Source organism: Apodemus sylvaticus, chromosome 3 (genome assembly GCF_947179515.1).
Source record: "Apodemus sylvaticus chromosome 3, mApoSyl1.1, whole genome shotgun sequence".
NCBI lineage: Eukaryota > Metazoa > Chordata > Mammalia > Rodentia > Muridae > Apodemus > Apodemus sylvaticus.
This window is the reverse complement of record NC_067474.1, coordinates 6099669-6120927: the sequence shown is the minus strand read 5'-3', so window position 1 is coordinate 6120927 and position 21259 is coordinate 6099669. Positions and strand designations below refer to the sequence as shown.

The 21259-nt window shown below is 41.6% G+C and overlaps 1 protein-coding gene across 1 annotated transcript in view; it reads left to right on the top strand.

Moving 5' to 3' along the window:
* Kcnb2 (potassium voltage-gated channel subfamily B member 2) overlaps window positions 1-21259 on the top strand; it is a 439736-nt gene that overhangs the window by 7394 nt on the left and 411083 nt on the right. The window contains exon 2 of the mRNA XM_052175930.1: window positions 18392-19059. Within this exon, the coding sequence (XP_052031890.1) occupies window positions 18481-19059 (579 nt within the window). The 5' untranslated portion in view covers window positions 18392-18480. The remainder of the gene's footprint in view (window positions 1-18391; window positions 19060-21259) is intronic.

The window sequence follows — 21259 nt, the reverse complement described above, 5'->3', positions numbered from 1 at the left end:
CATAGCTTGCTAAGCACTCAAGACAGGCGATAGTAGGTAGTTTGCAAGACCGGCTGGTGGGGGTGATCTGAGCATAGCTGTCAGAGTCTCATCTCCTACGTGGGAGTGTCAGACAAGCCTTCACAGATGAAGTGACATCAAAGCTCATCTTTTTCAAAAGATGACTCAGCATTCTCCAGGTGGAGCTGGAGGCAGATGGATCATGGTCTAGGCAGGAGGAACAGCGTTTGAAAAGCATGGTCAGGAGAAGAGCTGGGTGGTGATTGGCTCAGTGTTGTAGGAAGTTGATGTCAATGGGGGATAAAGGAAGTGAAGGCATCAGAGTGTTGTATACCATCCTAAAACTTCAGATTTTATCCCAGAGGACAGGCTATTGGACCATCCGAAATTTAAAAACAAAAATTCACTCTTTGTTTTAGAGACAACTGTTTTAAACTCAATTGGAGTTTTGAGGTGGTCAAATTATGAGAGATAAGATGGGTGCCTGGAGACTGGCATGTCCTTGCAGAATACAGGCAGGATAAGATCAAGAACCTGCTTTAAACAGAGGTGGGAAGAAGGGGAGGAATATGTAGGTTTCTTCTTTTCCTTCGGGCCAGCTTTGAGTTTCTTTGACAGTGACGATCCCTCAAAATCTTCCTAGGTCATTTATGTATTTGTTTTCTGTTTTCCCACTGCCACATAGAACACCATTTTCTTTGTATATTATTCTAACCCATTTTATTTCTTTGCCCATGTCTCAAATACTCAAATCACTAATGATTACTATCCTAGTTAAAATTATTCTTGCTGTGATGAAGCAGCATGACTAACAGCAACTTGTGGAGGAAAGGATTTATTTGGCTTATAAGTACACATCACTGTTCATCATCAAAGGAAGTTGGGACAGGAACTCAAGCAGGGCAGGAACCTGGATCCAGGAGCTGATGAGGTGGCCATGGAGGAGTGCTGTTCCTCAATTACTTACCATAGCTTGCTCAGCCTGCTTTCTTATTAGAACCCAGGACCACAAGCCTGGAAATGGTCCCATTTACAAATGACTGGCCCTGCCCCATCAATTACTAACTAATAAATTGTCCTACAGATTTGCTTACAGCCAAATCTTATGGACACATTTTCTCAATTGAGATTCCCTCCTCTCCTGTGTCAAGTCGGCATAAAACTAACTAGCACAGTTACCTTTGGAAACCCCCACAAAATGGGGCTGGGTAGTCAGGGAACTTCATGAATCAGATGCTTACTGACAAGCTCTTGTCACCTTGTCCTTTTGGGAAGAGCTAGTGAGTACCTGCCATCTAAAACTCCCTGCAGGCTGTTTCTCTTAGAATTCTTGATGTAGTGAGCTGTTCCAAATGTTAAGGTCTTACTTTTTAGACTTTGGCTACACCCCCTGTCTCTGTAACAAACTAGCAATTCCTTGCCAAGGTCATTGCACATAATAAGGAACAACTACTGTATACTAACTTCTAATCATTTTATGAGGAATTATTGGGAAACCTCCAAGTTTCTACAGTTTTGATAGTACAAAGCAGAGGCCACAGGCTATGGAGTTACGCATTCATTTCCTCTCTGATGGCCAGTGTCATAATATTTAGATTTTGGTAAAGGCAGTACCTCCAGTTATGGGACCAATTTCAATTTCAGAGTAAGGAAGACTAATGACAATGGCTGCAAATAACACTGGATTACATGACATATATTTCTCTAAAAGTTAAATGAAGAGAATGAGAAGGAAAGAGTAAAGAATGAGAGTTGTCATCAGAGATCAAGCAGGGACAACACTAGGTAGATAGATGGATGGATAAAGATAGATAGATAGATGATAGATAGTAATAGATGATAAATAGATGAGAGGTAGTGAATAAGTCTCAGCTACTTCTTAAATTCCTTGACTTAGATTCAAAACATTTGGGAGGCCACACCATTAGTGAATATTTTTTAAACAACCCCAACCTAGGTGGGTGGAGGCTGAAAACTAAATCCTTGGTCAATGGGAGCTTCTCAGGGACAAGTCTCTTAAACGAAGGCAAAACATGAACTTAGACACATAGCCATCCAGTCTGTTCATTATCTTCTTTCAAAGTAAATTAGGGGGAAATCTGTGTGAAGTAAGGTCATTAACCAGTTAACCCACGCTTTGGGGGAACACAAAATACCCCAGTCTTCTCTTTGGCTGTCTTCTCAGACCTCTGGGACATGTTCCTGTGGGACATGTCTTCCCTCATCCTCTAAAGCCTCGCTATTATAAGACTGGTGCTTATAATAGCAGAATCTAGCTGGGTGCTTTGGGATAAAGGATGGTAATTATCTCATAGACAAGAAACTCATTCTAATTAAATATTAGATGTCATTGCTCCTGGAGTGTATTGTAGCGTGTAGTGTAGCATGTCTCACCACAAGGGCTTTTCTACAGGCTCACGTCTCCCTGGAGCACAGGCCATTTGCTGTCTCCCCCTTCCTCCAGACCCTTCCTCCTCTCCACCCAGAGCTGTACCACTGTCCTTTGTCAAGGTGCCAGTGGACGACTCCAAAAGTCAGAGGTAGTTTATTATGCAGAACAGTTTAACTCCTGTTTGTCTCACTTTCTCAAGGACACTTGGTTCTAATAGCAGAACAATCTACTGTGGGTTCTTTATTTTTTTTTCTGAAACAAAGAAGCAGTTCTTATTGTTTCTCGTCGCCTCTCATTTAACATTATAGGTAGCTTTTAAGAAACTTGAGCTCAGCAAATATTTATTAGGCACTTTTCAGATAGGAAGCACTCTGCTAGGTCAACGGGTTAAACAAACTGAGTTTTTACCTTCATGGGATTCTTGTCCATCTAAAAAGCAAGCATGAGTACTTCAGTCCTCCTTTCTTGCTGATTGTACTGAGCCTGACTTACGTCCAAACCATTGATGCTTATCTGGGTCATAAACTGGTCGGAAAGGTGAAGATCTGAATGTGGGCTGCCGAGGGCTGCATTGGGAGAGTGAGGCATCATGCTGCCATGGTTTTCCAGAGTGGACCTAGGACTTAGCTGTCTGTGTTTTGGTACATTGTCTCCTCCGATTTTAGCAGTCAATATGAGCATGTCCTACAAGGAGCTGAGAGAGACGTGGATGATGTGACATCTTGGAAAGATGAGACAGAGGACACATGCAGACACTGCACTTGCAGAATATAGCAGGGTGTCCTGCTGAGTTGGGGGAGGTCTCAGAGCAGCCAGTGCTGGGGGAGGGTTGTTAGACAAATAGGATAAAAATGGCCATGGACTCACAATGCTCTGCTTTGTAGGATCCTAATGCTTAGGAGAAACCTCTCTTGAGTAGGTTTCAGGCTCCTCCCAGTTTCCTTTACCATAAAAACCAGTCAGTGGGCTGGCACTCAGGAAGGGATTCAGTAGAAAGCTCCATTTCCTGGCGAGTGCCATGTGACCAACCTGTCTTTCTTGGACTTCCTCTATAGCTTACTCACAGGGATTCTTGCTTTTCTTACCATTTTTATTAATTCAGTACTTTGCATATTTTATGAGTATGAAATTTGAGCATGCCTTTCTTAGATTCCTCTTTTGCCTTTTCTTTCTTTTCCCAACAATAACCTACCAAGCCTGAGCTCTGCAGTCTGACACTCATGTACTCTTTACAACCTAGAAGGCCCTAGAGTCTGACTGGGTGTGCCGGGTCTAGCACACTTGAAAATGAAGATGTACAGTAAATAGGAATACAAATACGGATGAACCCAAGCTTAGTGCTTCCCAGACAACCTCTCTCTTTCTCTCTCTCTATCTCCCTCCCTCCCTCTCTCTCTCTCTGTCCCTCTCTCTCTCTCTCTCCCCCCTCCCTGTCCCTTTCCCTGTCCCTCTCCCTCCCTGTTCCTCTCCCTATCCCTGTCCCTCTCCCTCCCTGTTCCTCTCCCTGTCCCTCTCCCTCCCCCTCTCCCTCCCTGTTCCTCTCTCTCCCTCTCTCTCCCCCTCCCTCTCTCTCTCTCCCCCTCCTTCTCTCCCTCCCTCCCATTTTACTTTACTTTTTACTTACTTTACATCCCACTCACCAGGCTCTCTTGGCCACCGCCTCCCATGACCTTTCACCTGCGCTCTTCTCTTGGGGATCCACCCCCCACCCTGGTACTTCAAGTCTCTTTAAGGCTAGGCACTTCTCCCGCTGAGCGTAGATAAGGCAGCCCAGCTAGAAGAACACATCCCACAGACAGGCACTGGCTTTTGGGATAGCCCCACTCCAGTTGTTCAGGACCCACATGAAGACCAAGCTGCACATCTGCTACTGTGTGTGGGGAGGCCTGGGTCCAGCCCATGTGTGTTCTTTGGTTGGTGGTTCAGACTCTTTTAAAGGACAAAACTTATGTCTGCATTAAGAACAGAGTTCAGTATCCAAGCCGCAGAAGAGGGTTTGCAATAGAACTCCACGAGAGGGTGGGAAGGCTCCGTGTCTGTGCTTTCCAGGATGGTGATCACCAGCCACACGGTCTATGAAAGAGCTGAATTGTGATTTCTGACACTGAAAAATGGAACTTAAATCTTATCTAAATTTAAGGAGCTAAATGGATAGTGGCCATGCTAGAATATTCGAGCCTAGACAATTATTGGCATAAATTTATTAGGAAAGCTAAGTTTCAAAAGCAGTGTTATTTACTAACAACACTGCCCTTCTTTTACTGCCCTTTTTGGATGTGGCAGCCATTTCTGGAACTCAGTGCCTGCTCTGGCTCAGATGACCTCCAAGGAACCTTCTATGAAAGGGACCTCAGTGCAATGGTTCTTATTTCTAACCATAGGAATTGCTGTTTTGATGGCATTTCCCGTGCTCTGTAACATGCACAAAATGCAGATACAAATGCAGGGTGTTATCTTTTTAAGTATCTGACTCATGTGACCCTGAGTGTTTTCTCAAGCCCCAGTGTTCTGACCAGGTTGTGTGTGTTGGGGGAGGGGGCGGTCCCCTCTCCTCCTTTCTTCTGCTCACACTTCCTAAGTTCTAAAGTTACAGAGTAGTCCCTGTGCCCTCTAGCAGGTCCCCTTCTTCGTCATATTGATTTCCTTTTCCCTGAGCTTCTTTATAAAACATGTGTATTAGTTTAATTCAGTAGCAAAGAGGACAACAACAAAATGGAAACTATTTGGTTATTTGGTTCACACACATGCACAGGTACACACACACACACACACACATACACACACACACACACCTATCGTGAAGCTTTAGGTCAGGCTCTTGAATTCTTTTTCTACTCCTTTCATGTATAATAACACTCTTATAACATGATCCTAGAAGAAGAGTGTTGTGTCTGGAGGGGAGATTATGAACTATGATGGTAAGGTAACATCTACAGGGGATTCTATCTTGATCCCTTCATCCTCAGCCTGAAAGACTCTGAAAAAATGGGTCCAGGGGCTTTCATACTGAATCTCTCCAGTTCATAAAGTCATGATTATTAACCAGAACATCATTAAATATTAATTTACTTTTGAGATAAATGTCACTTTAAATTTGGAATCCTGGCTTTTTCTAAATCCAAGGAGGGCATTTTCATTAGGCTTTATGGAAAGCGTGCACAGAGAAAGCTAGGCACTTAGTAAAAATTCACATCTTGGACTCACCTCTGGCTTGAGTCTGTAGCAATGATACCCTTGGCTTTCAGCATAAGAAATGCAGTGTGCAGACCTATGCTCGTAGCTACAGTACAGTACTATAGCAAGAGCCCATGTGGGCTTTTTAATCTAAGCAGCTGTTTTCTTCCTAGAATTTCACAATATTAAGAAGGTAATGCTTACTAGGTAGTAGATAGTCAATTAATATCTGTCAAATGAATTAACTAGAGAAGAATATGTCAAAGAATTTAAAAACCAAGCAGCAGCTAAAGATGTGGCTGCCATAAATAAAGATGTTATTGGAAAGAGTACCTAGGAGTTTATTATTCCTCTTCCCTTGGAGCAATGTGCTTAAGTTAAGGGGATTGCCTACAGCCAACTTCAGTGCAATTCGTCCACAATATCATTTGCAGCTGTATAGCACATGGCAGAAGCACAGGTCCAAGAGCCGCCGCTGCCGCCGCCGCCGCCGCCGCTGCCGCCGCCGCCGCCTCCGCCTCTGCGGGCTCCATGCAGTGACCGCCGTGCTCTATGCAGTGGTGGCCGCGCTCTATGCAGTGGCCATGGCACTCTATGCAGTGGTGGTCGCGCTCTATGCAGTGACCACCGTGCTCTATGCAGTGGTGGCCGCACTCTATGCAGTGCACCCTCCCCCCCCCCCCCCCCGCCCTATGAAGTGGTCTCCACGCTGTATGCAGTGACCTCTGAGCTCTATGTAGTGGTCTCCACACTCTATGCAGTGTCGATCCACTGGTTTCTCGACAGCAACAGCCACTTTGCCCAGGTTGTCACCTTTGATTTTAATGAACAGTAATAGCTGAGCAACACATTGCTTTGGAAGGAAGAAAGGAAATGAGAAGGGAGTGACGGATCAAAACCAGCCTTTTTGATTTCTATTCCCAGTCTGCCTATCCCTGAAGCATGTTGAAACCGGGATCATCAATAATTACCCTCAGGTGCTCAGCGTGCTTGTAGGCTCAGCCGTGTGCAACAGTCACTGGACTCTTGCTTTGCCCTTTTTCTAGCTCACTGTTTACTTTTTATATTTATTTGTGAATTCAGAGATTATAAGGTCTAAGTGAATGGAGTAGGTTTGGGAGCCTTGGCTTCTAGCTCTCGTTCTAAATAGTTCTTGGAGGATGATTTAAACTCACTGATGTTATTTTACAACTAAGTTCTTTGACTTTCTAAACATTTTAACATTAAGAGAACAAATTTTCACAAATGCCTTGAGCATGGAGATTGAATATTAAGACTAATGCTGGGGAGAGTGGGCACACACCTTATTAACAAAATGCGGTGTTGTGACAGGCTCTGGCCGCAGACCCCAGGATCAATGAGAAACCTTGTCTCAGAAAATAAGGTGGGGGCTGGTCCAAGCTCCACCACCCATTCATTTATCAGATAGAGTTTATAATGCTCTTTGGATATTAGAAATCATAATAAACCTATTCTTAAGTGACAAAGATAGACTTAGATATTCTTACTCTGAGGAATCTGGGGAGTTGACAAGGTTCCCAAGAGGGCTCTGGAAAGATTTTAAGTTGGGTCTGCCACAGTGGAATAATTTCTACTGAAAGTTAAAAAAAACGGAATATTTTAATAGAATATATTAAATAATATATATTATTAAATGTATTGATTTATTAAATAATATATTAAAGTATATTTTACTTATATAATTTTTACTAAAAGTAAAACATATTTTAAATAAAAAGATGTTTATTAGTTAGTATTAAACATATGTATTTATATAAGTAAAATGTATTTTAATAATATATTATTAGTATATTTAATTATTTAATAAATCAATACTTTAATTATGTATTATTTAATATAGTTTTTTTAAATATGGTGTGTTTTTACTTTCAGAATAAATTATTCCACTGTGACAGACCCAACTTAAAATCTTTCCAGAGCCTTCTTTGGACTTGTCAATTCGCCAGATTCCTCAGAGTAAAAATATTTTTGTCATTTTACTTTTGAGGAAATATATATATATATATATATATATATATATATATGTATGTATATATATATATGTATATATGCGTGTGTGTGTGTGTATATATACACATATATCTACGTGGTGGAGGGAGAGTGGCACAGAAGACACTAGGTGTCTACCTCTAGCTTACATGCACACACACACAGAGATACAAACAGATACACATAAATACACAGACACACTCACGTAGATAACCTTTTAGGGAAAACCCTCAACATTCTATAAAGTCCTGTAAAGAACTCTGGATTCAGATAATCCTGGGGGTGGTAGAATCTTGCAACCAATACTTACTTTTGTATCAATTTGTATAGGAAGTTTGCCTTTCTGAATGTCAGTCTGTCAGCAAACAATACTAACACTCACCCCAACATGGGCTAAAAATAGAGAGGACACCTCCCCATCAGAATTAAGTGGAATGAGCTAGGAGTTGTTCTGGATGATCACAGAGTATTTGGGAGATGACAACGATTATAATTATTAGCAAAATTCACACATCAAATGAGATCATAACTTGGGCTTGGTTTCAGATACAGCTCCAAGAACATCCCACCTTCTAGGAAATGCAAATTTTCCTTATGGACATTGAGATCTTAAGCTGAAATCAAATCCAAATTAAGTCTCTGAATCTCATTGCCATATTTATTTTACACTTGCATGCTCTCTTGCTGTGAGCCTCAGTGCATGGAGTTTTCCGAGGGGGCACAGAATGCTTTAAAGTTTTGCCATCACCAAACCTAGTGTGCCAGACTCTCCTTGAGGGGAAATAACGGGGAAATGTATCACCGCAGGCAGGAAGAGCGCCCTGAGTAACCACATTCCTCCTCTCAGTTTTGAGCAGCTTCTCTGGGTGTGAGCAACAGTTCCCTCTTCGACTGTTCTTGCTTAATTGTTTTATTTTTTTTCCAAGCTGCTTTTGTAGTTATTTATTTCAAGACTCTATCATCTGGTATTGGTCGCATGAACTCAGGGCTTCAGGCAGTTCATCTGTAGTCCCTAATTTTCACATTTTTAGTCCAGAAACTGTTGATGGGAATTTACAGGTTCATTTTCTGATTCTCAAATGCCTCCACGTTTTCTTAGGTTATGCTAACTTGTCGTTACTGGCCGTGATTAAATACCCCAAGGGTCGTAGGTTCGAGGAGGTCATTCTGTGCATCTGCCTTCTGACCTTTCAGTTAACTGTCTGTCATTATCGTAGAATCCTAGCTTTTGTACATCGTGGACACCTGGCAGTTGAGCCAGTGGGCAGGGATAAAGAAGGGAACACGCGTATGTCTGCACCATATACAGACAATGCTTAAAATGGTGCGTAATGATCTCTTCTGATGATGAGAAGGAGCAGAAAACACTATTCACAAGGAACAGAGACACGGTAGTGTCTGTACTTCAAGGACCTCTTCCCTTTACTAACAGAAGAGGAAGAAGGAGGAGGAGGGGGAGAAATAATAATAATAATAATAATACCACCAAGCATTCTGATGTTTAAATGCTGTCTCTTAATATGATTTTCCTTCCATACTTGAATCAGGAACATATCAGCTTTCGATCAGAAAGACAAAAAGAAAAGAGGGTTCAAGGCAAACCAGAGGAGGATCAGGTGAAGAGGGGAGAAGAGGAGGGGAAGAAAAAAAGGAGAAAGGGGAATGGAGAGGGAAGAGGGAAAGGGGGAAGGAAAGAAGGGAAGGAGGAAGAAACGTGAGAGGGAGACAGGGAGAGAAGGAGAGAAGGAGGAAGGGAGGGAGAAAGGGAGAGAGGGAGAGAGGGAGAGAGAGAAGGTGGGAGGGAGGGAGGGAGAAAGGGAGGGAGGCTGCCTGGCTTCTGACTATGACTTTGCAGTTTACCTACGAGAGTGTGGAGGCACAATACTAGTCCATTGTTAGTTTGTTGCTGTTGTTGTTGTATCATTGTATCATGCCTGTCTACCATCACTGGATTCAAGTTCCATGCTGTAGCCAGTGTAAGCAGAGTAGTTCCTCATAAATATTTTCCAGCAGTTGAAGAAGGAATACTCTAAATGATCTGTGGGAGGATACAAGAAAAGCATCAAAATAGATAAAGCACACCGATACCTCACTCAGTCAGGGGCCGTGGCTTCTTTCTGAAAAAGATGTTTTGTTTTGTTTTGTTTTTTTGATATCTTGTAAGGGTTTTCCAGAAAGAAAATTGCAGAAGAACATTTCATGCAGGAAGTCATACTGGATTGGAGAAATGGCAGATACTATGAGGTACCTGGAATGAAAAAAAAAATACTTTTAAGATAACTACATAAAAAATGTAATATGATAACCACTGTCAATATAGGCTAAGGGTATCTGGCTCTGAGGAGTCTTAAAACTGAAGAACTGTTGTGTACAGCTAAGGAGGCCAGAGGAACCTAGAATGTCAGTTGTAAGTCCATACTTTGAGGTAAAGATAAGGGGGAAGTACTGTACAGACATTTTTGTGGCAGGGAAAGAATAGCATGTGTGCTGGCTAGTTTTGTGTGTCAACTTGACACAAGTTGGAGTTATCACAGAGAAAGGAGCCTCTCTTGAGATCCAGCTGTAAGGTATTTTCTCAATTAGTGATGGGGGCCAGGGCTCAGCCCATTGTGGGTGGTGCCATCCCTGGGCTGGTAGTCCTGGGTTCAGAAAGCAAGCTGAGCAAGCCAGGGGAAGCAATCTAGTAAGCAGCATCCCTCCATGACCTCATTAGCTCCTGCCTCCAAGTTTCTGCCCTGTGTGAGTTTCTGTCCTGACTTCCTTTGCTGATGAACAACTATGTGGACGTGTAAGCTGAATAAACCCTTTTCATCCCAACTTGCTTTTTGATCATGTTTTGTGCAGGAATACAAACCCTGACTAGCATAGCAATTAAACATAAATGAAAAACGATTATAGGGCTTTGAGAGAGATCAACAGGTGGAAAGATGTGTGGGGAAAACACAGAGCTAAGTAGAGTTGGGTGTTGTGGACGTTGTGCCTTTATTCTGAGAGCTGGGAAACCTGAGAAGCACCTTTGACAAGAAAGGATCCGCAGCTGCTGGTGACTGGTCTGAAGGAGGCTGAGCCACTTGGAGAGGTTGGGGTTTCTTGCTTCAATATTTTGACATGAGAGTGGTTCTTCAAAACTCTCACTAATAGAGTAAAAAGAAAAGGACAGTATGGCAGCATGTGATCAACCGAGATTGTCTCAGCATGGACAGGCCCACAGGAGCCAGATGATGTCACCTTAGTCATATGACCTTACTGGAGCACAGAGTTCAAGTTTAAAGAAAGGAGCATATCCAGGTTCTCTTCTGCCATGTTCTTTGTTCTAGTCTCCAAACATAGACATAGGCTAAAGGATATTGTAATTCCCAAACACAGACATGTACTAAAGCATGTTGTGATGTCCAAACACAGGTATGTATTGAAACATGTTGTAATGTTTATGTTTGAAGGGATAGAGAGAAGGCTTCTCACAGAAGAGAACTCACTGTTCTTCTAAGGACATGAATTCAGTTCCCAGATCTCAATGTAGATGACTCACAACATACTGTATTACAGCCCTAGGAGATCTGACACACTCTAGCTCCAGAGGTCCACAAACACAGACACATATACACACCAACAGAAACACACACACACACACTAAAAAATTTGGAAAAGGGTTGTTACTTGGGCCTTAAGAGAGCTATAGTTCCTATCATGTGCTGGACTCTGGAACATAGGGAAAGCAACCTAATTTGGACAAATATGTCTACTAATAATAGTGCCCAGCTGAGAAATATCACTTGTGCAAAAATCATATTCCTGAAAGTTTTAGATTTATCATTATGTGATTTGAAGCTATTAGAAGGAGTCTAACATCATGTTCAAACTCTATCCAAGTTTCATAAATATTTTTAAATTTGGTTTCATGGAGGCTAACTTTGCTTTATGCCAAACATTCAAATGAAGTACAGAATGTAAGCCAATCATCCAAGGAGCAGCCTGTACCATCCAGACGAAGCCCGGGTAGGAAGTGTAGCTTGTGAGTTTGTTTTCAAAGGATTCCTAAGGCCCATTGCTTGCCATTCCCCCCAGGGCTCTAGCATCTCCGTTACTTTCTGTTTTGCTAACCCCTGTTATCTTTGTTCTTTCCCCTTTACTCCATCATGACTTTGGGATGACTTTTATAAAAAGAGACATTTGAAATAACACACACCAGGTTCCAGCTAAGGCCACACTATCTATCATAATACTAAACTCTCTACTTGAGTGCCCAGGTGCTATTTCAAAGGTTGAGCTTTATGGCATCTATGAACAATTATGAGAAAACAAAGAGGTCAGTGATTTGAAATAGAGCAAGGAGGTATCTATGGGAAGGTACAGAGAGAGGAAAGGAAAAGGGGAAATAATGAAATTATTTTATAATCTCAAAAAATAAAAGAAATCTTTTTTAAAGAAGCATTAAAAAAATCATTGGTCTAAAAGTAAGTCTAGAGCTTTTATGCTCTAAATATAGAAAACACACACATAAGTGGTCTAATTCTTTAAATACTTTTGTATTCTAGTGAAGAAAATGGTATCTAAATAAAATAGTTTATTTATAGGTTTGGGGACGTCTGTGTTATTGAAGAATGCTCATGTTTCATCTTCTTTAATACCTGTCTTTCCCCTCCTAACTGCGGCACAGCACATCCTGTGACCACAGAAGGCAAAGCTTTTGGGATCTATTTGAGTGTATCTAAAAAAAGCACCTCTTATACCAAGGGTAAAAGTTCTAGGTGTTTTTTAAAACTAAAGAGTAAATAGTTGTGCTAAAACCAAGGGTCCTGCTGATGTGAGCGGCCTTGGTTTGCAGCAGACAGTTGGCACCCTGGCGTCAGGCCACAAGAGCGAGCTTCTTGGTCCTCACTGGGGCCTCACTTGCTCAGAAGCTACAGGCAGTTTGGAATTCATAAAACTGAGTGGTTTACTCAGTTTTCTTAGAATTCGTGAAAGGTTCCAGGAACTCTGTTTAAAATGTCTTGACACAAGAAGTTTCATGGATTTTTAAATTGTTAGTTATTTTAAGTTGTTTTCACTTTTTTATTGTTTTAAAAGATCTTAGCAGGGATTCGATATATTTTTTTAATGATTTCACTGTCACCTAACAGTTATTTTGTCTTTCTCTCTAGATATCAACCACAGATAACCTTTGTGGCTTTCTGTGATAGAAACAACACTACAAAAATCTACTCTTTGATACATACATGAAATTTTAAGAAGCAACTGCATAGCTAGATATGGATCTTCAAGACTTAAAGGTCTCAAACTATTTGCTTGCACATACCTCGGGAGCGTGGACACCACACACAGCTGACAGGAGGCATCGCTGAGCCCGTTAGAAACGTTTGCTTTGTGTTCACAGAAGCACACATGTGACTTACCCTGCCCGGTTACACCAAGGAAGTGTCAAGTGTATGACATAATGCTAGTATTTTTGAGTCTACAGGGGGAAAAAAAGAAAAAAAAGAAAACCTCCTCCTCAAACCTGGAGCGCGAAGCTGTAATTACGATGCCATGATCAGAAAGTTGTGTTTTGTCAGCTTTGGCCCTGAACGCGTGGCAGCATAACCCCACGCTGCTGCCGGGAGCAGCTGCAGCTGTGCCAGCTTCGGGTTTGCTGTTGTTTACTGTTTAAAGACTCGTCCTCTTCTTAGACTAGTGAGGAAATGCTGAGCCTCGTGGCGCTGGCCGACTGCTCTGCTGCAGACTTTATATTCAGTCAATTCACTCAAAACAAAATACCAACTGCCAAAAGGGAATATCCACTGCAATTTCATCCCTGACATTAGTGAATGTCATCATTTTTATGTGGTTATTTACATCATAATACATTGATACATTACATATGTAATTTACATGTATCCATTTACATAATACAATGACATATTACATATATAAATTCTACAGCTACATAACACCTATATTTTAAGTATTGAGTCATTGCATTTGATATTTGATTTATATACAAGTTGAATTATGTAATTGATTAATTTATGGGGCAAAGTATTATGATCAACATAATTTCACATATAAGATTATATTGAGAAAACACAGCAGTAGTATACCCTCTTTCATTACTAAAGCTAAAAACATAATTCATGAACATTTTGGATTGGTAAGATACGATTCCTAATGCAGAGGAAACTGGCAGATGCATTATTAGAAGTAAAATAAACATCCCAGAGAAGAACATAGGTCAAAAGTGCGATGTTACAGGATAGAAAATTCACCAAACACTAAATAAAGTGAAGGAAATGCATATGGTATGGGACAGGATGTAGGCTTGGCTAAGTCATGATAAAACCTGAAGGTCTCTTAAAGTGAAATGTGGAAACCTGCCTGTTAGGAAGCTGGGACTGGGGCAAGTTCTCACTGATTTGGAGATAGTCTGAGTTTATGGCTGTTTAACGTGAATATGGAAACTGAAGGGAGGATGGGAAGGGCCGCAGGAAAAGAGTAAAGTGAGTGTCAAAGAATGTGAGAGAATCATTGGAGAAAAGCCGCTGTCTGTGGACAAGGGAACCACAGTGCAGTCAGACAGGCCACATACAGAAAGCTCTGCTCACGCAGAAGCGGGTGTTAACGCCCTGGACACCCTTCCACAGAAAGCAAACCAGGAAACCCACAGCAGCAGGCGCTGAAGTCTCAGTTGCTAGGAGGCTGACACAGGAAGGCCTGCTTGAGATTATATTCAGGACTCTGAGAATAGATTGAAAACACAGTGACAGCTGGTTAGCCAGGGAGAAGGAGTATGAAATATTATCAAGGAGGGCTCTGGTTATTCAATAGGAAGGCACAGTACCTTAGTAAGTACCAAGAACTAGGCTCAGTCTTCAATACCAGAAAAATGATATCAGCTTGGTTTGCATATATTTGTTTCTTTGCAAATCAGACATGGTATCTTCATCTTGCGAGGTTTTTATATTAAACTAAGCTATAAAAACATCTTTGGGAGGCAGTGCAAATTCGAAAATAATATTCTCTGGTTCTGTGGTTGTCTCCCAGGTTGTTGGAATGGAATGACACTGTGGACATACATGTTAGGAAGAGAGAAATGGAATGGAAGCAGGACTATAACTTGTAGGGTGGAGGAGACAGGGGGAGGGGAAATCCAGAGAGGAAAGCAAGTTGGGAGGCTTACAGTCACAACAGGTCAGTGAATTTTCAAGGTTCTGTTGTCAGGGCTGATACTTTACCTGAATTACTGGCTTACCTTGAAAGCTTTTTTGACTCTCTGAACACTACTGACAATTCTGTATCTACTAAAGAACTCATGTCTTTGTTTATCAAGAAATAAGCAGAACATTCTGCCGAAGGCAAATGATGAAATCCTTCAATGTTCAGTCCTAAGGAAATCAAATCAACAGGGCCTCTTCTCTCCCTCATTGCTCTCCTCACTCTGAAAGGCAGGCGTTGGGTTTCAGTCTGTCTTTTGTTGTGAGATCTGTAACCAACACTGGATTTCTTATAATAGAACGTTCTTGATCAGTGAAGAAGACATTTTGAAATCTAAACCCTCTGACCTCCCTCTGCTTTTCACTGAAATACCCTTTGAAAAGGAGGAGTCTGTGTAAGTCGTGGGCATGAGACGAGTGGTTGTCATGCTAGTGATGCTGCTGCAACGTTTAGTCTTAGCAATCATGTTACAAGATGACAGGTCTCAGTCTACCTTTGATCACAGGTAGGAAATGTTTTTATCAGACTCAGGTTGAAATTCTCTCTCCTTATCACAGACCTCATAGTAGGGTAATTAATTATAGCACTGTTTGTCTTAGGCAGAGGGCATGATATTCCAGAAAGAGTCGATGCATTTATGCTTGCTTGTGTCTTTGTGTTTGCGATGGCGCTTCACAATTGTGAAGTGGACATCCCCAGAGGGAGAGACCTCAGCTGAACAATAATCTCCACCATATTTGCACATGGGCGTGCGAGCAGGGGAGCTTCTTCATCGCTGACACTTGAGGAGGGCCTACAGCACTGTAGAGAGTGCCACCCTGGGCAGGTGGTCCTGCATCACAAAAGGAAGCTAAGGGAACAGGAGCAATGCATGCTCATGCATGTAGTTTGTAAGCAGCACGCTTCCATGGTCTTTGCAGTCTGGCCTCACTGCCTGTTGTTCGTGTGAAGCAGTCAGACTCTGTGGGTAGTTATGGAATTAGCAGGATGAAGGCAGACAGTGGAGTCTGGGTTCACCGTTGGAGTTGCCCTGTCTCTAATATTTTCATTTAATTTTGTCTGATCTTGATGCTGCTGCTCATTCCATATATAGATGATGATTGGAATGTATATACATATATACACACATATACACACACATACATATATCAGTGTCAGTAAGATACATGAACATCAGTGTCAACACAGTTCATACATTATTTGAAGGTCCAATTCTTAAAAGAGAAAAAGAATGAGACCCATAAGCCCATGTCTTAGAAGGCCGAAAGTTATCCTAGCATTTATTTAAAAAATATGAATGTGCCTTTTCCCCATTCATTTTCTTTCACTGGTAGAAAATAACACCTTGAGAAGATCCATGAATGTTTTTATTTTATTTAGATGTATTTTCACAGAGTGTCTGATTCACGCCACCCCTTATTGATTAGATAGTATTCTGTTTTCCTATTAAGGAGGAGTTCAAGCCCAAACAACTCTAGTGATAATTAAAATCCCTTTCTACTTTGTGAAATGGACATTTTTAAAAATCATATATGAGGGAAGTGTGTGTGTTTGTGTGTTATGTGTGTGTATGTGTGTGCATATACTTAAAATAGTCCTATAGCGATCTGAAAAACTAATTCAAATATACTGGCTGCCCATGTCTAAAATGCTTCTTATATAGTTCATCTACTGTTTCTTCAGAAGACAAACTTATATTCATTTGACAAGATAGTTGGCCTCCAGACGGAGGGTTTGCGGGAACTGCCATGCATGTTACAAGAATGTTCTAGTCATAAGGACCTCTGGGATCTAAAAGTTCATCACTTCAGTCCTAGCCACTGACTGTGAAGCATGGCATTTAACATTAAAATGGATTCTGTGGGCTGGTTGCTCAAAGCTCTGTGATTTCCTGCCAAAAAACACTCAGAAAATATGAACCACAAAGATTCCTGCTGCTTCAGATGACAATAGAGACCAACACGGAAAGAACCTGAGATATCAGTCCTAGACACGTAGTGCCCAATGAAAAGAGGTATGGAGCAGAAGACGACGAACCAGCAGCACACTAACACACACTACCATACACTACCAGACACTAACACACTCTGTAAATGCACAGCATGTATATGCCAGGCTGGTCTACGCAGTGAGTTCCAGGACAGCCAGGGCTACACAAAGAAACCCTGTCTCAAAAAAAACTAAAACAAAAACAAAAACAAACAAACCAAACCAAACCAACAACAAAACTTTACTTACACATTTTTTCTGACTGTTTGATGCTTTATGGAAAACAAAGAATCAACTCATTATTTAATTGTATTAAATCTCTCTACTGTGTAGGGACAGGACTTAGTGATAAGGACATAAAATAAAGAAAGAGGGGCTTGCTCTTGGGAGCTTGCAGTATATTTTTGGGAAGACATTGTGATCGTAACATGATGAAAAGCAAGAGATACAGTTTCTTGATCCCAAAGGGGTATGTCATGGAGCAATACCTGGCCCAAGTTTTGAAGGGCAAGAGATGGTTGTTCAAAGGGAAATGGAAAAGACAGAGGTTCCACCAGAATCCACTGAGGATAAACCGAACACTAGAGCAGTGGGGTGAGCAGCATGCGGTTGCTACAATGCAACAATCCACTTTCATTTTTTATGGTTTTAGTTAACCACAGTCTAACAAGATCCTAAAATATTACATGGAAATTAGCAACTCCTTAGTTTTAAATAACTTTTACTATAGCATATTATTGTAAATGTCTATTTTATTTTTAGCTGTTATTAGCTTATTACTGAACATAATGTAAAATTAAAATGCAAAAATATGTCTATATATGAAAATGATAGATGATATAGTTTTCTATAAGTATATCTCACTCTACACACACACTTACACATACACACTTTGAAATTCTCCACTGGGTCTCCTTCCCAGACAGTGAATTGAACAGAAAGAATCTTGTACGGCTGACTAGATGTTACTTCCAATAACGAAGAGCCTTTGGAGGGTTAAGGCCTGGGTCACAAGGTCAATGTGTACCTTGGTAGAGGCTTTTTATAGCTATGTGGCGAGTGGTTTTCAGATGGTCAACACGAGAAGTTAGTTCAATTGTAATGGCTACTGGAGCAACACAGACAAGGAAGGCTAGAGAGTTAGCTCTGGGCCTTGGTGCTGGGGCCTTGGTAGCTGCAGAAGATGTGTAAGCAGTATCTGGGAGATAAAAATGGTCAGACCCTGCAGTTGCATGAAGATGCAAGGATCAGGTGCTCTCAGTCTTGGGGTTGGGTGACTGTGGTAGGTATGGTCCTGAGGACAGTCACCAATTGGAACAAGACCTGACTGGATAAGTTGGAGGCACAGGCGGTATAACTGCCAGGGCTTTCTCTTTGAGGCCTTTCATCAGCATCTGAAGGTTTTCAGTAATTTGAGAAAGAGGACTAAGGTGACATAATTGGTCTTTTCAACTTATAGATGTGTACAAATGTACACAAAGCTTCCTCTCTGAACTTCATTGTGTTGCTTTCAATGTCTTATTACCCACAACATAGTTGTACAACTACAAAACAAAATGACCGTTAATAACTTACCTGGTTGTGACAGGCATCCTGTGGGAGAAATGTGAATAACCAAACGTTGTTGCTTTTTTCCAGCGGATGTGGCTATGCCTGTTCCAGAGGTATCCTGCTTCAGGTGACCGCCTTTCTAAGGACCCTAGCTCTGAGGCTCTGTCTAGTTCAAAATGGCAGAAAAGGCAGCATCTGGCTTGAATAGGAAGACATCCAGGTCAACGCTTTCTCTTCCTCCAGAACCTGTGGACATTATCCGAAGTAAAACGTGCTCTCGGAGAGTTAAGATCAACGTAGGGGGCCTTAACCACGAAGTCCTGTGGAGAACTCTAGACAGGCTGCCCAGGACGCGCCTGGGGAAGCTCCGAGACTGTAACACGCACGAGAGTCTCCTGGAGGTGTGTGATGACTACAACCTTAATGAGAATGAGTATTTCTTCGACCGACATCCTGGAGCCTTCACGTCTATTCTAAACTTCTACAGGACAGGCAAGCTCCACATGATGGAAGAAATGTGTGCGCTCTCTTTCGGCCAAGAGCTCGATTACTGGGGCATCGATGAGATCTACCTAGAGTCTTGCTGCCAAGCCAGATACCATCAGAAGAAAGAGCAGATGAACGAAGAACTGCGGAGGGAGGCAGAGACCATGCGTGAGCGTGAGGGGGAGGAGTTTGATAACACCTGCTGCCCGGAGAAAAGGAAGAAACTTTGGGACTTGCTGGAGAAACCTAACTCGTCCGTAGCTGCAAAGGTATGAACGCATGGCGCTGAGCCACCCGTGTAGCCAGAAAGGGTGTGTAGCTCACTGAGTGTCATTTTCTTCACTGTCCTGGTAAGACAGAACAAGTCATGGCTACACAGATGATGTTCCTAGCTTTGCAGGTAGGCACGTGTAGTCATTCTTCCTGTGCGTTGCCATAAAATGGTTAGTCTATAGGAAATGTTGTCTATAGGGACAGGCCTGGATCGCAGAGGAGAGTTCTGATTTCCAAGATGTACCACAAGGTGTGATGGCAGAAGAAGCTATAATTGAGTGTCTTATAGACATGAACATGAGCCTCATCTTTGGTCAAGAAGGTGCTGCTATTAGACGTAACTAAAGTGACTCCTAGCCTGATTCAGTGGAAGGTCAGAGAAAGAAAAGAGAGCATCGCTCAGAAAATGGAGGGGGTATATGCAAGAGCAGGGAGCCAGGAGCTGTATACAGCATATATAAGGAGCATGCGCGCACACGTGTGCGCGCGCGCACACACACACACACACACACACACACACACCAAATCATGTCTCAGAGTTTATGAGGTGTTTGCTTAAAATGAAGGCAAATTCATGTTTTTCATTGTGCTTGCAAATATAGCCAAATCTGAGTTAGTTTTCTGTCACTGACTTTTATGTTTGATTATAACGCATGATTCTGTTTGTCTAATTTTATCCAGAGCTTCAAGGGTGAGCAAAAGACAGATTTCTGTGCCGCATATTTAGTTATATACTGCAGCATGAGCAGTACATGAGGCATCCACTGTCCTTGGCGGCAGGAGCCCAGTAGCGTCTGGTTCAGTCCTGAATGATGACACGGAGAAGGTAGACATGAAATGTCACCACAGGAGGCGTTCTGATTGTGCCTTTGTTTCAAAATTTCTTCCCTCTATAAACACTAATGGTTATGGAAATATAATAGAACATAGGAGCTTTTGGCCAGTGACGAGGATTCTACAGGATCGTCTGCAGCATGAATAATGAAAGCAGCCAATGCACATGAGGAGTGTGTCTGCAATGGTGGTGGGGTTACCTGCGCTGGTTTCTGAGTGACTTCCAACAGCTTTTTGCTTTCTAGGCAGCATGTACACTTTAAATAAGAAAAAATGTGTTTCCTTTATACGCATTGAGAAGTGTGTCTTTGTAGCCAATAGACAACCTCCGTAGTTTCTTCTTTCCTTTTGTGTGGTGGGAACCCTCAGTTTGCTCTCGACTGTCCTGTGTTTAGGAAGCAGTGGCCCCTGGTTCTGGAAAGACTCAGTGAAACAGTATTCGGCAAAACCAGAACAGGGAAGTGGGAAGGGGTGGGTGGGAGGACAGGGGAAGAGAAGGGGACTTACTTACGGGACTTTCGGGGAGTCGGGGGCTAGAAAAGGGGAAATCATTTGAAATGTAAATAAATTATATCGAATAAAAAAAAAGAAAACCAAAAAAAAAAAAAAAAAAAAAAGGAAGCAGTGTCGCCCATGGGGCTCAGCTGGGAAGGCTGTGGCTCTCCTGGTGATAAGCGGTCAGGTACATATTTGAGCTCCCGTTAAAAATATGGAATGGATTTTGAATGTGAGTAAAATAGACTCTAGATTTATGTGAACACTGTGATAGTTAAAAATTAACTTTCTACAAAAGACTTTTAGCAACAGACAAACTAGTTGTGGTTACACCAAGAGTTTCAGGAACAGTTTAACCAATTATTTCATAACTTAATTATGAAAAATTAAGCAGGTAAATTAAGAAGACTTGAACTTAATATGATTTATTTGATCATAACATTATTGACATATATCTGAGGCAGAGAGCTAGCATAGAAAATATTTCAAATATGTATTCTTTCCCTCTTTAAGATGTTTTTACTAATGTTAGGATAGGGTCAGTAACAGTTTTTCAGACAAGAGTATATTTGACTGCTAAAGTTTAGAAGCAATAGCTACTCCTTTATCTCTTAGAAAAAAATGTTAAAAATGGCTTATTGTAGTATACAATATGATTATTTAAGCTTGCTTTGTGCTATATGTGCTTATAGCAGTAAGTAGAAGCCCCAGGGTCTCTCAAATTTTTATGCTGTTATGAATAGTAACTTTGTCTCCACATTATTAGTGGGGAAACTGTAGGGACTGTCATAAAGCACTGGCACTGAGTCCACTGTCCACATGTTCTACTTCAGTGGAACTGTTATGGAAATGTTTATGTCTGATTCT